We start from the raw sequence: 19,405 nt of genomic DNA, 5'->3' as shown, positions 1-19,405 counted from the left end.
ACCCACTCCACCACCACCCACCCCCATTCCTGGGGTCAGAACTTATACCAATTCTACTTACTTCTGAACTTACTTCTCTCTCAGTATACCTCCTAAAACTTAGGATAACTCCTTACCCCCAGAGTGCCAACCCTGGGCACACATGTTCCTTCCTCAGTCCACTGTAGATCTGTGATCTGGAACTGGATACTGGGCAACAAAGCTACCAGATGGTACATATCCTTATTGTGGTGCCTCTGTATGGGTACTGGTCCTCTTCTTGCCCTCATGCACAGCTTCTCCCTGCCAAGGCAGGGAATACTCCATGCAGCTGCTCCCAGTCAGACACCATCTGTAGTGTCCACAGACCTCTCTGTTTCCCTATGCAAAATGAATCATTGTGGCTTTCTTGGATTACCCCATCAGAATTCAGTCTGGTGCATTTCCTAGATCTGTTTAGAGGAGTTTGGGGGTAAGGGAGGTAGAACTTGCTGTACTGCTTCCTGCTGCTCCACCATCTTGGCTTTGTCTTTCATATTTATTCTTTATATACAGATTTATGCATATCTTGTCTCTCCCAATAGAATGTAAACTCTTTGAGATCAGGGATTGTTTGATATTTTGACTTTGTATCCCTAGTACATGTCACAGTACCCAATACTAGGTATTATTAGAAGATGCTTAATAAATGCTTATTGATTCATTGATTGGTTTAATTAGCCTGTCAGATTGCCAGTTTTAGGTCTTCATCACAAAAGAGCCCAGTCACATGTCCTGAAACTTCATGGATTTAAGGCATTTCTTTGCTGAAAGCACCTAATAACAAAGTCTAACATGTAAATGGCCATTTATTTCACCCACAAGCCCTTTACTTTATGATGCCAGGCTTTTACCCAGGACGGATGTAATCCTACACCTCAGCTGTGCCATTGATGAGATTGTGAATGTTTACAGGATTTTTGAAGTTTCATTATTGTGTTAAATTGGTTGGGCATATTTGGAAAGAAAAGAGAAGGGTTTTTTCCAGGACAGAACAATAGTATTTCTTTTGGATATTGGTCAGTTCTACTTCAGTGACTGTCTTCTGTTTGGGATGTAGATTTTTTTCCCCTATCTTTTTTGAGCTATTCAGCATTCAAATTTGGGTCTAAATTTTACAGGAAAGATTCCCAGGAGGCTCGTTTGGTTTTGATTTGGGAACTGTCTTGAGGGGTTGTCTTCAGTCCCATCATAATGGCAGGCAACCAAAAACTGTATGTTGCAGTAGTCCCCCTTCACATAGCAAAGCTTATTCTCAAGTATCACGGAGTTTCCATAGGGCTGTGTCTGGACCAAGAAAAGAATCTTCTGAGAGGATTAAATTACTTCTAGCAAAAGCTGTACTCATTTACAAAATGACTTTTTGAATAAATACTTTCTCAAAAAATCAAAGATTTCTGAACCATGGCTTATAGAGAGGAAAAGTGAGGCTCAATTTGATAAAATATACCAAATTATCCCTTAATGAGACTGCTCCTCATAACTGTCTGCTTGTCTGCTTCCCAGTTTATTTTGCTGCCTCTGTTTCCCATGACTCCCTTGTAGCTAGTGAAATTCAGCAAAAGTAAACTGAGGCACATTTTCTCTAAGCAAGATAACAGTTTATTAACAGGGCATGAACCTATTAATAAAGGGGTGTAATGGCTGCCTCAGTTTCTCACCAAAAGACAAAGAATTAAAGGCACAACTCAATAAGCATAGAACAAAGAACAGAACAGAGTAGGTTAGAAAATGATAAAATTGGTTATAGGGTTGTCAGCATCATGGGGGTGAGGAAAGTGGACACACACACACACACACACCCCAGCTTAGAATAATGCGTTATGGATTTGTCGGACTCAGCTGCTTCTTGAAGCCGTTGATAGTGGACCAGGGATGGGGACTTACTGGCTTCTGGTGGGCTAAGACAACCTTTAATTGGGCAAGGATAAGCAGAGATGGGACCAGGTCAGCTTGTGTGCTTTCAAGGATAATACACAGATGTCAAAGAGTTTCTCAGAGGCTGAAGTTATGAGGGATAACAAACTTCCTTGGCACACAGTGATTTGCGTATGGCTCTAGGATAACAGTTCCCTTAAAATTAGGAGTGTTTTATGAGAATATTGAACTTCTAAACTTTGGCCCAGTTTTTCTTTAATTAATAGTGATCAGTAGGGAGAATAAACTGTGACATCTAACTTATGAGAGAAAAACAACTTTTGAACTTGTGAGTTTCTTCACTGAGAGACAAAGAAGAGGCTTAGGTTTGTTATATGAGACTACAGAACAAAATCATTTACAGAGTGGAATCATATGTGAAATACAGGCTCAAACTTACAAAATAAAATCACTTACAAAGTAAAATCAAATAGAAAATACATAATCAATCTGTGATTTTGATACCCTCCATAAAGTAGAAATGAGGGGTGACCAGTGGTGCAAAGTTAATCTCATATGTTCTTTTCTCCTTTCTCTTTTCCTTATTTTCGTATTTCCATATTGAGAACTTGGACCATCATATAAAGTATATGGTTCCACACAGCCCCCACCCCTACCACCTTCTGTCCTTTGTCTAAGAATTTTGCAAAAATGAGTTCAACTTCAGACCTCTGGTAGTAATGAAATGTACATTTTTGGACATGGCCATTATGAGATTTTGTTTTATTTATCTATGTACATTTGTTACAAAGTTTTTTTTTTCTTTTTTTCCCCTGAAATGGAAAGGAAGAGATGAGAGGGATGGGGGCATTGTGATAAAATTGTTCCCCCACACCCAGCAGGGACTCTTTGAAGTTTTATGTTGAATCTATTATGTACTTTAAAAGAAAAGCAAGTCCTACATAGTAGAAATTAGCATTTTTGTGTACAGTCCTCTCCTATTCTATGGTATGTGTGGAAATGCTGTTTTTATTCTGTGTTTAAGTTCAGGATTTTAAAAAAACCCTAGTAAAATAATCAGATTATGAACCGAAGATTGTGAACTTTGAGGCAAAACAGAGAAAGGATATATAGTAAACAAAATTTCGTTATGTCTTTGTGTGGCAATGAATAGGTTCCATTTTAGGTGTTCATCTCCCCTGAATGTTTTTTTTTTCAGCACTTTGTTAGCGAACGTAAATATGATGAGGATCTAGGACGGGTAGCCCGGTTCACATGTGATATTGACACGCTGAAGATGAGCATTGATTCATTTGGACAAGGTGAGGTGGTGAGACTGTCGGTGCTGACGAGGGTGGGTGAGAAGAGAAGGTCCTTCGAGTGGAAGGAGGGACAAGACATGAAGTGCTGGTTGAGTCTAAAGTACTGGTTGCTTTCCTGAAATTCAGTAATACAAGGCACTTAAATCTTCTTTGCTTAAATTTTTTCATCTATAAAAATGAGGCTGTGATGGTCATGGAATTTAGCATGATACAATGGAAATAAATTGAATTTAGACTCAGAAAAGCTGGATTTGAAACCCGGCTGTGCCACTTACTCCCTGTGTGACCTTGAGCCTATCATCTTACTTCTCTGGGCCTCAGTTTCCTCACCTGTAAAATAAGAGGCTTGGGCTCAGTGACTGCTAAGGTCCTTCCAGTCCTCAGACTGTGAGCTTTAGTCAGTGCTCTTAGCACCTGGTGTGAGCGATTCCGGCTCCGTAGATAGGACTCCTCAGGTCTTTTTGATTTTCTGTGACAAGTCATTGGCTTCTGTGTAAAGAATTTGGCTGGAGATCCTTTTAGGTTTTTTGCCTTAATAATAATAAAAGCTAGTATTTCTATAGTGTCCGTTATGTGCCAGGCAGAACACTGTGCAAATATTAACTCATTTGTTCTTCTCAAAAACCCCGGGAGGTAGATGCTATTACTATGCTCATTTTGAAGTTGAGGAAGCTGAAACAAACGTAAGTGGAGTCACACAGCATGTAAGTGTCTGAGGCCAGATGTGAACTCAGCTCTTCCTGACTCCCAAGCCATCTAAGTAATCCTAAAGGTGGAACGTTGGACCTGGTGTCCTGTTGAAGGAAGAGCCAATGATCTAGGTCTGTAATCCCTGATACTGAGGAATCTGAATCAGATGCATTGCTTGAGTTCAGGAGCATTGAACTGTGGTGAAGCAAGACCTTCCGAGCCATGTAATAAGGGGCCAACTGGCCCAGCTGAGAAAAACAGAGCCAATCACAGGTCTTATGCTGATCAGTAATGGGATTGGGCCTGTGAATTGCCACTGCACTTCTATCCTAGGCAAGCTAGGTAGAACTAGTCTCAGAGATCTTACTGTTAGTCCTATATTCAAAACAATTCTGGGAGAAATTTTCAAACCATTGAATAAAACATTTATTTGGAATCTCCCTGGCATGAGTTTATTTCTATTTTACTTGGAACTAGGAGTCATTTTTGTAAAGAAGGAAAGACTTTGGTAAAATATATATGAATTGTGAAGATTATTCCTACCCAGCTTTAACTCCTCTGTCTTGTTCCTCCTTTATAAAAATGTTTATTTTATAATGTTCCTTGCATAGGAACTTTTTAAGTTATTTGTTTTTAACTTTCTTTTTTTAAAATTTTAAGTTCCAGATTCTTTCCCTCCCTCCACTCCCCCACCCATTAAAAAGGCAAGTAATGTGATATCAATTGTACATGTGAAGTCATGTAAAACATATTTCCTTGTTAGCCATGTTCTTGCATAGGAACTTGAGAAAATTGCCTATTGTCCTATTTCCAGATTCAATCAGGTACTAGAACTTAAGTCCACAAGAGGGGAAAAAGTATTTGCCAAGAATCAGCAGTCAGAAATGAGGGGTGGGGGGGGTGGGTGGGAGGAAAGAGTACTACTATTCTCAGGTCTGTTCTTTGGTCCTAGATCTCCTCCTCAGTATTATAATTATTATTTATTCTCCATAGAATAATGGAGTAAGTTTATCACAAGGTTTTCTTACCCATACTCTTGGAAGATATATGTAAGGAAGACAATTCAGTTTTTAAAACAATTATTAAATACCTATTGTTTGGAGAGGAGGCAAAGAAGAAATTCTTCCCTGGGGGTCAGGGCCATAGAATTTTCCCTTTAATACCTCAAACTGTTTTTCCTGTAAAACGTCATCAGGCAGGGTTGTTTTTGGTTTTTTTTTCCCTTAAATTTCTCCTTGAGAAGTGAAGAAAGGGGGATGCTTCATCATTCCATGCCATTGGACATGAGCTGTTAATATTTGCCTTTCAGTGTCCCATCCAAAGAACAGCTACTCAACCAGGTCCCGGTGTAGCTCAGTTACATCTGTGTCGTTGAGCAGCTCCAGTGATGCAGCTGTTCTCTCCAGTTCCACCTGTGCCTCTGCTCCTAGCCTTACAAACGCCAACAAGAAAAACCCACCAGCAGGAGAGATGCCTGCAACCATAGCAAATCCCAGCAGCCGGTCCTACCAGCCTCATAGAGAGGTAACTTGATGTTCCCCATTGAGTTTGGATGAAAAGCCATGGAATTAAAATTCTGACAACTGATAACTCAAAAACCGCCCAGTTTTCAACATGTGTTTAGCCTGATTTCCTTCCGTCTTCACACCATTCTGAACCCCTAAAGTCCCACGTAGTTACAGAGGGAGCATTTGGTACGTTCTCAGCCACCAGCCAGTAGAGGTTACCGTTGCCAAGTGCTGCTACATTCTTCATTTTGGCAGTCGTCCTAGCTGCTGTGGGCTGAACTGCCCATTAATTACTCGCAGTGGGAATTGTGCACTGATCACAAAGTAGACAAGCACCACAAGTGGCAAGCCCACTAGAGAGCAGTAGAAGACACCTCATTTTAATCTTTCTTTTGAAAGCAACTCCTTACCAATATACCACAGGACCAATAGAAGAAAAGCGAAATGATTACGGCTGAGGTAGAGTAGATGGGGGAAAAAGCAATGGCCTGAAAGTTGAAATCAGACTCAGTCCTTGAGGGAAAAATTTTATCACTTAGTTTGGAGGAAGAACATTTTAGAAATCAAAATCAGTGTTGTTTTTTTATTAAGAACTTACAGCATGTGTTCCAATCTTAGTATCAAGGACACGGTAACTATACTATGCTGTAGGCTCTTTGGGTTCTAGTAAGAAAGAAGCATGTCACTTTGTATATAGCAGCGTGATTTCATCTCAAGTCTGTGGCATAATGAAGCACTTTGTAATAGTTTTAATTAATATCAAATAGGTAGGTATTCTCTTTCCAAGTTTCTTCAAATTATAAAAAGGTCAAGACAATGATATGACATCCATCCATGGTAGACAAGAACAAACCCTACAATGTGTTCCTTTGGTAGTATTCTCTTCCATATCTTCCCCAGCCTGTATGGCTAGAGGAAGTGAGTTCAAAAAGAATATTTCTTGGATAAAGAGGAGGTTAGGGATGGTAGAGATAGATTATAATAAACATTTAGTTTTCATGGGTTCTGATGCTATGGTTTGGGTTGGCGTGATTGATAGTTTTCTGCTAAAAAAAATCTTAAGAGATACGTAAGTTCCAGCCTGGGAATTCCTAAGTTAACACTTCTAAGGACAAGACACTGTTGCTAATATTTATTCAAGCCTGTCTTCGTTTCCCAGGTGTTGCAGGGGAATAGGAGAGGAGGGCAAGGCTACCGTCCCCAAGGCCAGAGGTCTAATGGCCCCACGAACCAAGTGCGACATGACAACATGGGCCGTTACCGAAATGGCTCATGGTATCCACCTGGGTCCAGGTATCAGAATGCTCCACAGTCTCCAGGAAACACAAATGAGCGAGGCCAGGCCCACTCAGCAGGGACCAATGGAACTGGAACCATCGTGGAACCAAGCCAGCCCAGCCCCTCATCCAAAAAGGGGCGTTCAGGCCCAAACACCACTGAAAATAAGGGGCTCCCTCAGCGCAAGCCCAGGGCCTGCCAGCCTGAAGCAGTGAACTCCTGAGGGGGATCCCATTAGGCTTCTTCCTTCAAATTGATAACTGGACTATAGGAAACTTGTAGTTAGGTTTAATAACAAAGAGAAGTTTACATTTATCATTTTTGTGCCACTCTAAACATTTTTGGTCTCTTCTTACCTCTGCTTCCCATTCCCTCTTTACTTTTTTCAGAAGGGAAACTGTTTTCTCTCTTGTGTTATCAAGTAAGATGGATCAGTCCGCTTGGTCATTTTCAACTGGGATCAGAGGCAGCTGTTGTTAAGTCTGCCTAAGGGAGGCAGTCCCCTTGCCCAGTACCCCATGCCTTCTCAATTCTCTTTAGAGGCCTGAATCATTGATTCCACTTTGGGGGCTGGATTCATGAGGGGTCCAGTCAGACCTCACCCTATTGTGTTTCTAGTCCAGGCAGATGCCACAAATGCCTCCCAGGATTAGCTAAAGGTGGGAGAATGCTTTATTGGTTGGAAGAAGAAGAATCTCAGACACATGTAGGATTCTGCCTCTGTTTCCAATGTGTGCTACAGACCCAAATTGGGTTTTCTGTCTTGCTTGGCACTATAACCTAGCCTGCAATCTCTTTTCCAAAAAAGTGAAAGCCTTTCTTCCTGTGATCTTAGACTAAAAACCAGGAGGCTGATGGGAAGTCATACAAGTAAAGTCAAAAGAAAAAAAAAGTTGCTATGTTTTAATGGGGGTAGGGGGTGGTAATCTTTGTTCTCTCCCCCCTCTCCTAAATTTTATGCTGATCCTGAACTAAATTTATAGCAGCATAATTAGCAATGCTGATACAAGGTGTTACCCATCAAAAAATTACTACTGTCACTCTTTATAGGTGTATAAATAAAAACAGTCGCATAAATGTTCCCACTTTTGGTGCTTCACAGCAGCAGTCAACTTCATTTCATTGTTTCTCTTCAGACCTGCTGGGGTAGAAGTCTTTTGTATGGTTTATTCTAGGCGAAAAGGAGGGTATCTTATTCCTAAGTCATCTGATCACAGATGTAGGGCCAGAAGGACCTTAGAGGCAATCTAGTCCATCCCAAGGAAGTTAAGCAACTTGCCCCAGGTAGCATTAGAAGGGGAAGCTGGGAGATGTCGGCCCAAGTCCTCCAAATTCAAAGCAGTACTCTTCCCATGGCACCACGCTGCCTTGATGCTTGGATTAAAAACCAAACTAAAATGGGAAAGGCAAAATAAGCAGATCTGCTTGTTCTCCGTGGGAAAAGGAGGAAAGAAAAGTCAAGGGTGACCTTTCAAAAGAGAGCTTACCAGGTTAGCACAGTCACCTTTACTGCCATTCCTCCCTAGTCAGCAAAGAGTAAGCCCCTGTTGTGTGCCAAGCACTTGGGCTAAATTCTGGAGATAAAAAAAAAAGCAAACAAGCAAAAACGGCCCCTGCTCTCAAGGAGCGCACATCCTAATTGTGCAAACAATAAGCAAAGATAGACACGAGACTGCGTCAGAGGGAAGGCACTGAGATTAAAGAAGCCATTGAAGGCTACCCTGGCCATCTTTCTCATATTCAACTGCAAGAAGAGTGAGCGTTAACAGTGTAATGTAGCCCTCCATGTACATGACAGAAAGCCATAGAATCCCTTCCAGAGCCTGTAATTTAAAAAGAATGGAGCTTTTTTGTTTCCCTTACATCTGAAACACAGACCTTAGCAACCATTACACTGTGGCCGGAGCTGAGCTACAGCTGTTGGAGGGACATATGTTTATTCGTGGTGTGTGTTCCCTCACTTGCATAGAAAAGTTTTTGTCTCAGGGACTGACAGATCCTAAGAGCGCTGTCCCCTCCTACTTAAATTGGAGATAATTTCATGTCCAATTAGCATAGCAGACTGCTAGGTAGAAGATAGTCTTTCCTGCTTTTCTGAATACTTGCTTAAAAAAAACAATCATAGAATCAGAACAAACCTTGAGGGATTATGTATCTTCTTTGTCACTTTATGAAAGTTACAACCAACATGTGAACCAATGAATATCCACGGTTTTTTTCAAGTTTTCCTTTAAGTTGATATGCCTTCATTCTGTTTCAGAATTAAATCTGCTTTGAGGAAAAGTTTAGACAAATTCGGAAAACCAATTTAAAATTAAAACCTGGCTCATCTAATGTCACATATCCCACGATTTTACCTTCAGTGAAGATTTTAGTTTTGGGAGAAAAGTATGAAATTCTTAATGGTCTAGAACAGCAGTTCCTAAAAATAATGAAGGCAGATTCTTGGTGCCACCCAGAATCCTTCCTTCCACTAAGAAAGGAAGAAGGGAATAAGCATTTATGTAATACCTTATTATGTGCCAGGTAGTGGTACAAATATTTGATCCTCAAAATAATCCTGGGAAGCAAGTGCTATTATTATCCCAATTTTTCAGTTTGGGAAACAGGCAAACAGTTAAGTGACTTGCCCAGGGTCACAGCTGGTAATATTAGAGGTTGAATTTGAACTTGGGTCTTCCTGACTCCAGACCCAGTACTCTAGCCACTGCATCACCAGCTACCACTAGGAAACTTTGCCTTGATGGCCCTAAAACCTTCCATTCAGAGATTTTGTTGTCCACTGCCCAGAGCCCATTTAGGCTCCAGAAACAGAATAGAACCTACATTCAACAAGTATTTCTGTATTCCTGTCTGACATGTTTCAGGGTACTGTGCTCAGTCATAGGAAATACCACCCCCCCCCCAAAAAAATACTGAAGGGAGGGAAAAGTGCATTATAGGAATAGAGGTAAGACTGTACAGAGGAACAGGTGAAAAACAGTATGCCAACCAATGTGTATGAGAGGGAATGATGTGAAATCAGCTCCCACCCTAAGAAGAGCTTTTATGTTCTAAGTTGAAGAGTTTGTATTTTATTAAAGAAGCAGTCGTGATCCCCTGAAGATTGGGAAGGGAGTGGTGGGTGGGGGTAGTGGGGAGAGTGGAGGTGAGAGGAAGGGCATGGTCAGACCTATACCTGTAGATGTATCTTCAAAGTTTTGTGAAAAATTGGAGAGGGGAGACACTGGAAGAGGGAGACAGACCAGTTGGGAAGAATTACCAAGTAAAAAGTGATAAGGGCCTCTGCTGCCTGGGTGAATGATCTGAAGGGAATGGAGATGAAGGATGTAGAGATAAAATAGACAGCTGGTCAGTTGGTTGACTCTGGGGATGAGGAAGGGAGAGGAGTTGAGAATGAATTAAGTCGCAAACCTTGGTAACTGGAAGGCTGGTGTCCTTGACAATAGAGAAATTTTGAGGACAGCAAGGTTTAACAAGGAAGATGAGTTCTGTTTTAGACACATTGAGTTTGAGATGCTAAGGGAACATCCATGTAAAAATGGGAGAGTGCGCACTTGCTAAGGCAGAAGTGGAGCTCAGGAGAGAGGTTAGACCTGGACATACAGATCTGGGAGTCATCTGCAGAGGTAATGAGACCATTGGAGCTGATGAGAGAGGAAGTACAGAGAAGAGAAAAGGTTCCAGGATGGAGTCTGTACCCCATGTTAGGGTATGAAGTAGTCAGGCAGTGAACAGAAAACAGTGTTAGGAAAGCCCAGGGCAGAGAGAGTATCCCTTAGAAGAAGCTTCACAACTCATCCACCTATGGTCCAGTGAAAGTTGTGTATGTAGTTGAAGAGAGAACATACCAGAGACTGTGTCAGAATCCCACAATCTAAGCGCAGGGCATCTTAATTTTTTGTATGTGTCATGAAAGTCTGGTGACGCCTATGGACTCAGAATTCTGTTGGGGTTTTTTTAATTCATAATTGAAGAAAATGCATAATTTCAGAGGCTAGTGAAAACAAAGATGATTTTTTTTTGCCCCATTCAAGTTCAGATGCCCTTGAAATCTACCCACATACCTCTTGAGGGTCTGTGGACCCCTTAGTTAAAAACTCCTGCATTTAATGCAATTTGGATGTAAATACATGTCAGTTCTGCAGCATCCCCCCAAAGTGGTCATCAAACCACTAAAGGATCTCCAGTGAGGAAGAAGCTACTACCTCAATGCAGCGTATTGCATTTTTGAATAAATATAATTGTTAGGGTGTTTTTCTTTTCATCAATCTCAATCTGAACTCCTGCTGCTGCTTTTATTCCTAGTTCTGCCTTCTGGGGGGCCAATAAAACATTTCATTCTTTCCTATGGCAGCCCTTTAAACATGAAGACAACTGTCTTGTTTCCCTACTAAGAGAAGTCTTTGATTCAAGTTGAACACCTTGGACATCCTTCAGCATCTTGGCTGTGCTCCTCTGAACCATCTCCTGCTCATCTGTGTCCTTCCTAAAATTTTATTTCCAAACTTGAACATCATCAACTGTGGGTTTGACCATAGAAGAATGCAGTGGGACTATTAATAATAAAGTTTACAAAGCACTTTACATGTGTTATCACACTTGATTCTCACAACAACCTCGTGAGGTAGGTGCCTCTATTATCCCCGTTTTATAGATGAGGAAACAGGCCTAGATAGGTTAAGTAGCTCGCCCAGAGTCACATTGCTAGTGAGCTACGGAAGGATTCAAAAACTTGGGTCTCCTAATACTCCATTGTGCCCCCTCTATTACCTCCTTCAGTGTGGGCACTGTTCCTCCCATTGCATTTGTTTTATTGGCTGTCATAACACACTATTGTCAAGTGGTCTACCAAAACCCACTTCTTTTTCACATGAACCTTCTAGTGGTACTTCCCTTATTTTATACTTTTGAAATCGATTTAAACCTAAGCCTAAGATTTTACATCATCCATTTTAAAGTTTAAGCATTCATCTTACTAGATTGAACCCAACATTCTAGGCTGTTGAAATCTTTTTGGATCCTGACGTCTAACGTGCTATCTGCCAATTTGATAACCGTGTCATCTGTGTCATTGAGTGATGGATGACAGTGTCACCGGCACAGGATCAAGAACAGACCCCCAGAACATACCACTAGAGTCCTTCCTTCCAAACTGACATAGACCCATTGACTTCTCAGGGTTTGGCGATTTGAGCAGTTTTAAATCTGCCTAATTACTACCATCTAACCCACATCTCTCCATCTTTTCCCCAAGGAGAGTAGGAGAGGCTTTGTCAAATGCTTTGCTAAAACCCAGGCAGACCATAACGGTATCCTTCCTGAAAACACTGCATCCCTAGCCACCCTCTACCATACTGCATGTACCTTCCTTCCTACAGCTGGTCCCTCCCACCCACTACAATAAGCTGAGAGGGCAAGTGGGTGTGTTTTTAAAAGATCCTAACTGCCATTTCCAAGTCCTCCCTGAATACTTCCACTCAGTGATCTCTTTTTGTCTTGAGTTTCTAACCATTCAAATATTTCAGGGATCCACATCCTAGTGGCAGTTATCTTCCAGACCTGAGGCAATTCTCCCTATTTTCTGGAGTTCAGGACTAAGCAAATGGTCTTCCTTTCTACGCTTCGAACACCTTCCTTTATACTTCAATTTTACATGTTGATTTCCTTTCAACTTTATATGTTGATTTCCTTTCAAATACCCTTACTTCCCAGTTGGTCAACTTCCCCCACTTGTGATCTATACTTTCACTCGGTCACACATAGCCTTGATCTCATCAACCAGTATTACACCTCCAGCATCCATAACTCAGTAATTCCTTTAACCCATAGTCTGTTCTACTGTCTTTCACTTACCCTTCCTAGGCCTACTCTATCATCTCTGCAAGTTCCAGTTACTCTACCCTGTTCTCCCTTTCCTATTTTCAAAATCTTGACTTTTTAGTTAGCCAATCAATTTTACATTATTATCAACCCTTGAATCTGTTACTCAATTCTATCATTGATCACCCCTTTCAAACTGCAGCCCTGAATTATTCCCACATCCACCTCCTCCACTACTGTTTGCGTAATGTTAAATGCTGTTGGAGAAATCCATACAATTATGCTTGGATGCCCTATAAATTTGTTACCCAAATCTCAGCTGGGCTCCCACTACTGCGCAGTAATCTTTTTATTCTTTTTTGATTGACCATCAAACTGGCCAAGTGGCTCTTTTTCTCTCCTCTCTTCAAGCCACAGACTCTACTCCCCAATTCCTCACTTCAGATCTGTTCTTTTTAAAATCCCCATTCTTCAATCTCAGTGAAAAAGGTGGTCCCTCTCATCAATGCCAACCTGTCTACTTAGGAGCCCTTGAACCCATCCCCACCTATCTTCTTCAGTACTTTGAACCTTCAGTCTTCCTCTCTTCCAAATTTTCGACCTCTCCTTATCCATTGGCTCCTCTGCTGCCTACAAATATGCCCAGATCTTCCTCATCCATAATAAACTTTTACTTGATGCTACCATACATTCAAACTCACATCCTCTATGTTCTTCCTTCAAGCATTTTTAAGTACCTATGTGTTATGCATCACGTGTGGTGCTAAGGATGCAAAAAAAAAAAAACCCGAGTGAAAAAAAGGCCTGACTTCAAGCTTATAGTATAACCAAGGAAGACATATGTATATATACATACATAAAAATGTGTGAGCACACATTTCCATGCATGCATAATGGGGCTGTGGCATCGCCCACACTCACCTCTCAGCCTGCTATGTAAATGATTTCCATATTCATTGTCATCACTCCTAGTTCTGAGGTAATACAGGGGTATGTTTGGATATTTCTTCATTAATGACTAAATTACATCATCTTTATCTTAATTAGTTCAGAGTTGCAAGACCAGTTTATTCATTTAATAAACTGGAAAACCTTTCGCAAAGTGGTTTCTCATATCTCCTCAAAACCCTTAATCTCCCATAAGTAAATAATATTCAAGTTACTAGATACATGACATATTAACAATCTAATAACACAAAGAAATAATTATTTATAATCTTTTATTTGTGAGAATGATCAAACCCACAGCCGCCTCCAACCTTACTGTACCTGCAAATGATCTCTCCTTCTAAAAAGAGTTCCACCATTCATTTTTCTGAAGGTACCAAGCAAAATCTCCTCTTAAGAATCCTGTTTGACCTCATCATAAAATAAAGGTTAAAGTGGTTTCCTCAGTCATCGATTATTAAGTGTTTACTATGTGCCAGGCACTTTGTTGCACAGTGGGGATACAAAGAAAAACAAAAACAGTCACTGTTCTCAAGGAACTTACATTCTAATGGAAGAGACAACATGTAAATAAATCCATACAAGATAGGGAGAAGATTCCTCCCTCTCTTTCTCTGTCTCCATCTTCCCTGTAGCCATGACATAAAAACAGCATCTTCAGCTTTTCTCAATAGTTTCTTCAAACTGACAGTTTAAAAAGGCCATTTCCACATCATTCCATTTGGCTCTTAAAGCTGTAGTAACAGTTACTATAGCTTCTGTAAGAGAAGCTTTTGAAACAGGTGTTACATAGGAATATGCAAAATAGTTACAATTTTGAAGGGGAAAGCACTAACAGATGGGAAGATCAAGAAAAGCTACATCTAGAAGGTGGTGCTTGAACCAAGCCTTAAAGGAAACTAGAGATCTAAGGGATGGAAATGAGGAGGGAATGCATTCCAAGTCTGGGGCACAGCTAATACAAAGCCTATAAAGACCGCAGATAAAGATAGGGTGTGCCACATGTGAAGATTAGTTAAAGAAGCTTATCTGGCTACTCCATGTGGATGAAGGAGAATGATGTGTAATACAACTGGAATGGTAGGAAAGGAGACAGATTGTAAAACATTTTAAATGACAAAATTTACATATGACTCGAGATAATAGAAAGCCACAAGAGTTAGACCTTTGCTTTAGACTCTGACAGCTCTATGGAGAATAGGTTGGACTAGGAGGAGACTTGAGGTAGAGATGAATTAGGAGACTAGAGAAGAGATGATGAGGAATATGGTTGTGGCTGTGTGAGTGGAGAAAAGGAGGAAAATGCAAGATTTTGTGGAGGTAGAAAAGAGGATTTGGCAACTGATTGGATATGTGGGGATAGCGGAGAGTCAAGGAAGCACCAACATCTCCAACTTGAGTGACCAAGAGGATGGTGATGCTCTCAAGAGTAATAAGAGTTTCATAGAAAGTAACGATTTCATTTTAGGCTTGTTGAGTTTGAGATGCCTATGGGACATCCAAATCAAAATGTTTGACAGGCAATTTGGTGATGTGAGACTGGAGGTCAAGGAAGAGACTAGATACATAGATCTGATAGAGATGATACTTAAACCCACATGAGCTGATCCCACTAGGAGAGGGATTATAGTGAGAGAAGAGAAAGCAGCCCAAGACAGAGTCTAGGAATACACCAGCAGTATTCTGGCGCCAGCTCAAACCAGCTCTAGAGAACTGACTGTAAAATTTTCAATGGGAGCATTTATACCTCAGAAATTAGCAAATGCTACAAATCAGGGCTTGATTTATTGTTCTCTTAATTGTTTAGACTTGAGAAGTGATGGAGAAAATGTTAATAAAGCAGATTAAATGTAAAAGTGTATTGTGTGTATTTTTTCCCAAAGAGTCATTTATTAAATATTTACCAGCACACTCTTGGGGTACACACACAGTTAGGTGGTGTGATATGTATCGTGGTCAGAAAGGAGACTGAGGAGTGGTCAGACAGGTAGGATGAGGACAAAGAGAGAACAGTGTCATAAAAATTCCAGAAGGAGAGTATCCAGGAGGAAAAGGTGGTTGGACTATTTGGCAATAAATTGGTAATTTTGGAAAAAGCAGTTTCAATAGGAAGCCATGTTCCAAAGGATTGAGATGAATACCAGAAGTGGTCTCCTTTTTCTAGAAATTTGGCTGAGAAAGGAAATACATGTGTGGGCATGCACACACACATATACATATATATATGTACACACAAATATACACATATAATATATATATATATATATGTATGTATGTATATCACAACAGCTTGAGGGGATAGTGTGGTCCGGTGAGAATTGTTTGTTGTTATTTTGTAAGGACAGAGGAGACTCAGATGTGTTTGTAAGCAGCAGGGAAGGAGCCAGGAGATGGGGAGAAATTGAAAATGAGAGAAGAGACAGAAAGAGAGAGAGAAATTGATTACAGGGACAATCTGATAAAGAAGATGAGAGCGGTGGGAACAAGGGTGAACATAGGCCTTGTCGAGGAGAAAGGCTCTATCAGAGACTGAAGTAAAGGAAGAGGCGAAGTGGAAATGATGCTAAGGGCTTGTGAGATGTAGAAAGGGGAAAAGAGGGAGCTCACAAGATATAGCCTCAATTTTCTCAGTCAGATATAAAGGCAAAGTCCTCATCTGACAGGGTGGGGGAAGGGTGGTGTTGGAGGCTGTAGGAGAGAAGAGGTTTGGAACACCGTTATGGAGGGTAGTGGTATAAAGAAGGAGAGAAAAGTGAAAGGATTGTCTCGCTGCAGTGAGGGTCTAGCTGCGATTAGATAGCATAAAATTGTATTGGGACTCAGTGAACATGGATGTATGACTTTCTACACCTCTGTTTATCAGCAACCAAGTAGGATCAGAGGAGGTGGATGATAGGAGTAATCCAGGATTAGGATTTGTTGAGGCACGAGTGGTATTAATATAGGAGAGCAAAGAATAAATTCAACTGATGAATGAACAGAGGTGATGGCCTAGAAAAGTACTAAGGGACAGAAGTATTGGAGATCACACTGAGGAGAAATAGAATGATATAAAGGCATGGTCAAATGAAGGAATTTCAGAGTTCTTGATCTCAGAAGTGTAAGAGTAGGTCATAAAACTGAGTGGAATAAGGAAGCAGAACTTGAAGGTCTGAAGGAACATCATCTGCATGAATTACAAAGTTCCCTAGTGTAAGGGCAGGAATTGTAGCAGAAAGGAAAGGAAAACTGTGAGCCAGGAACTAAACTTTTAGAGAAATAAGGAAAAAGTGACCTGAAGGCCAGTAGATAACTGCCAGCAGGGTCTGGATGTGGCACTAAATTTCTATAGTGTGAACCTCAAAGGAGGAGAGGTTGGTGAGGGACGGCAGCCAGGAGAGAGTTAGAAATGATCATGGGAAGCAAGAAGTCCTCCAAGTCTCCATCCAAGATTAGTGGCTCCTTGTCAGGCCTCATCCCTTCCAAAACCAAACTTCTAGGAAAAGCTTTCTGAACTCATTGCCTCCACTCCCTGGCCTTGCACTGACTTTTCAATCTCCCCCACCGCTCAACTGCAACTGTTCTCTGCAAGGTCACCAATGATCTCTATTGCTAAATCCAATGGTCTTTCCTCAATCCTTGTCTTGTTTGCAGCATTTGACGCTGCTGACCGTGTCTGGGTACTTTCTTCTCCCTGGGTTTTTACTCTCTTCTACCTTTCTGGCCCTTCTCAGATTCCTTTGAAGGGACGTTATCCGTATTTCCCACAACTCTACCCCGTACACAGGTGTACCCCACCTCTCTTGGTTTCTTTGGGCCTTTTCTCTCTAAACTCCCAGTGACTTCATTGACTCTCATAGATTCAACTATCACCCCTGCACATGACTCCCAAATCTTTGTCTCTATTCTTCATCGGTCTCCGGACCTCTGGTCTCTGAATCTCCCACCCAAATTGAACATGTCTAAAACAGTTCATTATCTTTCCCCAAAATTCATCCCCTCCCTATCACGACAAGGACACCACTGTGCTTCCAGTCACCCAGGTCTATACCCTAAGAGTTGTCTTCTATTCTTCATTGCCTTTATATAGCATTCTCCTGTATTCAATCAATTGCCTTTTTGCAATTCTGAACCTTACTGGTTCCACCTCTTCAACGTCTCTCACACAGTCACTCATACCACAATTACCCTAGTTCGAGTGGAACCTGGACTTCAACACGTAGAATATTGAAATTTCCCCCAGTTTTTCTCTCTTCTAGTCTCTTTTGTCTCCAATCTGTCCTCTACACAGTTGCCAAATGGATAATCCTAAAGCATTGGTCTGATCATAACACTCACCTACCCAGAAAGCTTCAATGACCTTCCCATTGCCTCTAAGATAAAATATAATTCCACTGCTTGCTTTTTTAAAGGCTTTCACAATCTAGTTCCAATCTTTCTTTCCAAACTGATGCTACACTACCTTCCCTCATGTATTCTATAGTCTTGTCACAACTGGGCACCTTTCTGTTCCGTGCAGACAACGTTCCATTTCTTTCCCCAGTGACTTGTCATCAACTCTCCCAACGCCTACAATGCTTTATAACCTCAACACCACTTAGAAATCTGATCCATCCTATCTCAATACACTGAAATCTTGCTCTTCCCAAATCAAGGAGGTACGTTGATCCACACCCAGTTTTCCTCTCTTCTATCACAAATTCTTTGTGGTCACTTCACTCCAGATTATATAATAAAGAAACAGAGTCTGAAGAAGAACTCAATCCTTCTGTTTAAAGGACAGGGTCTCACAGGACCAAACTCAGCTTGCACACATAGGCCCAGAACAAAAGGGTCCTTTAGAAGGGTATGGAGAAGAGTGAATGTCCCAATCCCCATCCCCTCCCCCTGCCTCCGGGGCCCAGGAACAGTTTTAGTTTTGTTAAAGAAGGATAAAATTATTAGGCAACGTAAGATATTAGTTGATACAGTAGATGTCCAGATAAATAAAATCCCCCATCACTACTACACCATTCCTCTGTGCCAGCCTGGTCATTTATTGTCCAAATTCCTTATTTATCTCCTATTTCAGTCCAAGTGGTTTAAGCTATATCCCAAATGTTCTACACCAGTGGTATCAAAATTAAATAGAAACTTGGGCTACCAAACCCCACATATGGATCCCTATGGGCCATATATTCACTTAGAAAACCACTTGCTAATGTTATCTATGCTCTACTGTGTTTTTATGTATTTTGTTAAATATTTCCCAATTAACATTTTTAATCTTGTTCAGGACTTACTTGGGAATGTTGTGAGCCATAATGTGGCCTGCAGGCCACTGTTCACTATTTTTCTCCCCTCTGGTTCCTGGATTTCCTGACATGAATATGTAATCTTTATATACAATATTTTACATACAGCCTTCTTTAGAAACAAAAGTACATAATCCTTCACTACCACCCAATCCGGAGGATGACCAAGGTCCAGAAGACCCTGGTCACCACCCCACATACCACCTGCTCTGCTCCCATGCAGCCCAGCAATGGTCCAATGGCCAAGGCCCCGAATATACTATCCCTACAGAGACTACTAGCATTACGACGATGAGAAAAGTTGTAGAGGAGCCCAGATCTCCCACGTAAAGTAGCAGCAAATATCTGAAAAGGTCAAAGGTAAAATAATAAGGAAAAACAAAGAGAAAGTGAAGCTAGCTCCTTTATTCAACTCAGAACTACACAAAAAAAACCAGCCAGAATCTGACAGAAGGTAGGAAAGGGTTTGTATCATGGAAGCCAGAATAAGCTCTGATTAACAGACCTGAAGTCTATGAGTGCTAGCAAAGAAGCAGAACCAGAGAAAATACATAAAATCAACAAAGAAACAGGTGTAGATAGGGAAGAGAGAGAGCAAACTTGGGGAGGGAATAGTCAAAAGGGAAGTGAATATCAACTTTGGAAGGTGTGTCATAAAGTAAGAAATAGAAAGAGAAAAAGATGCATA

At 41.0% G+C, this 19,405-nt stretch overlaps 1 protein-coding gene across 2 annotated transcripts in view; it reads left to right on the top strand.

The window, feature by feature from the left end:
• Positions 1–7,758, top strand: part of SPATS2 (spermatogenesis associated serine rich 2) — a 146,970-nt gene extending 139,212 nt beyond the window's left edge. For both annotated transcript variants that reach the window (XM_036761753.1, XM_036761754.1), the window contains exons 11-13: positions 3,095–3,197; positions 5,197–5,411; positions 6,555–7,758. In XM_036761753.1, the coding sequence (XP_036617648.1) occupies positions 3,095–3,197; positions 5,197–5,411; positions 6,555–6,896 (660 nt within the window). In that variant the 3' untranslated portion in view covers positions 6,897–7,758. The remainder of the gene's footprint in view (positions 1–3,094; positions 3,198–5,196; positions 5,412–6,554) is intronic.
• Positions 7,759–19,405: the final 11,647 nt, after the last annotated feature.

Source organism: Trichosurus vulpecula, chromosome 5 (genome assembly GCF_011100635.1).
Source record: "Trichosurus vulpecula isolate mTriVul1 chromosome 5, mTriVul1.pri, whole genome shotgun sequence".
NCBI classification, from domain to species: Eukaryota; Metazoa; Chordata; class Mammalia; order Diprotodontia; family Phalangeridae; genus Trichosurus; species Trichosurus vulpecula.
The sequence above is the reverse complement of the archived record's forward strand: the minus strand, read 5'-3'. Positions and strand labels throughout refer to the sequence as shown.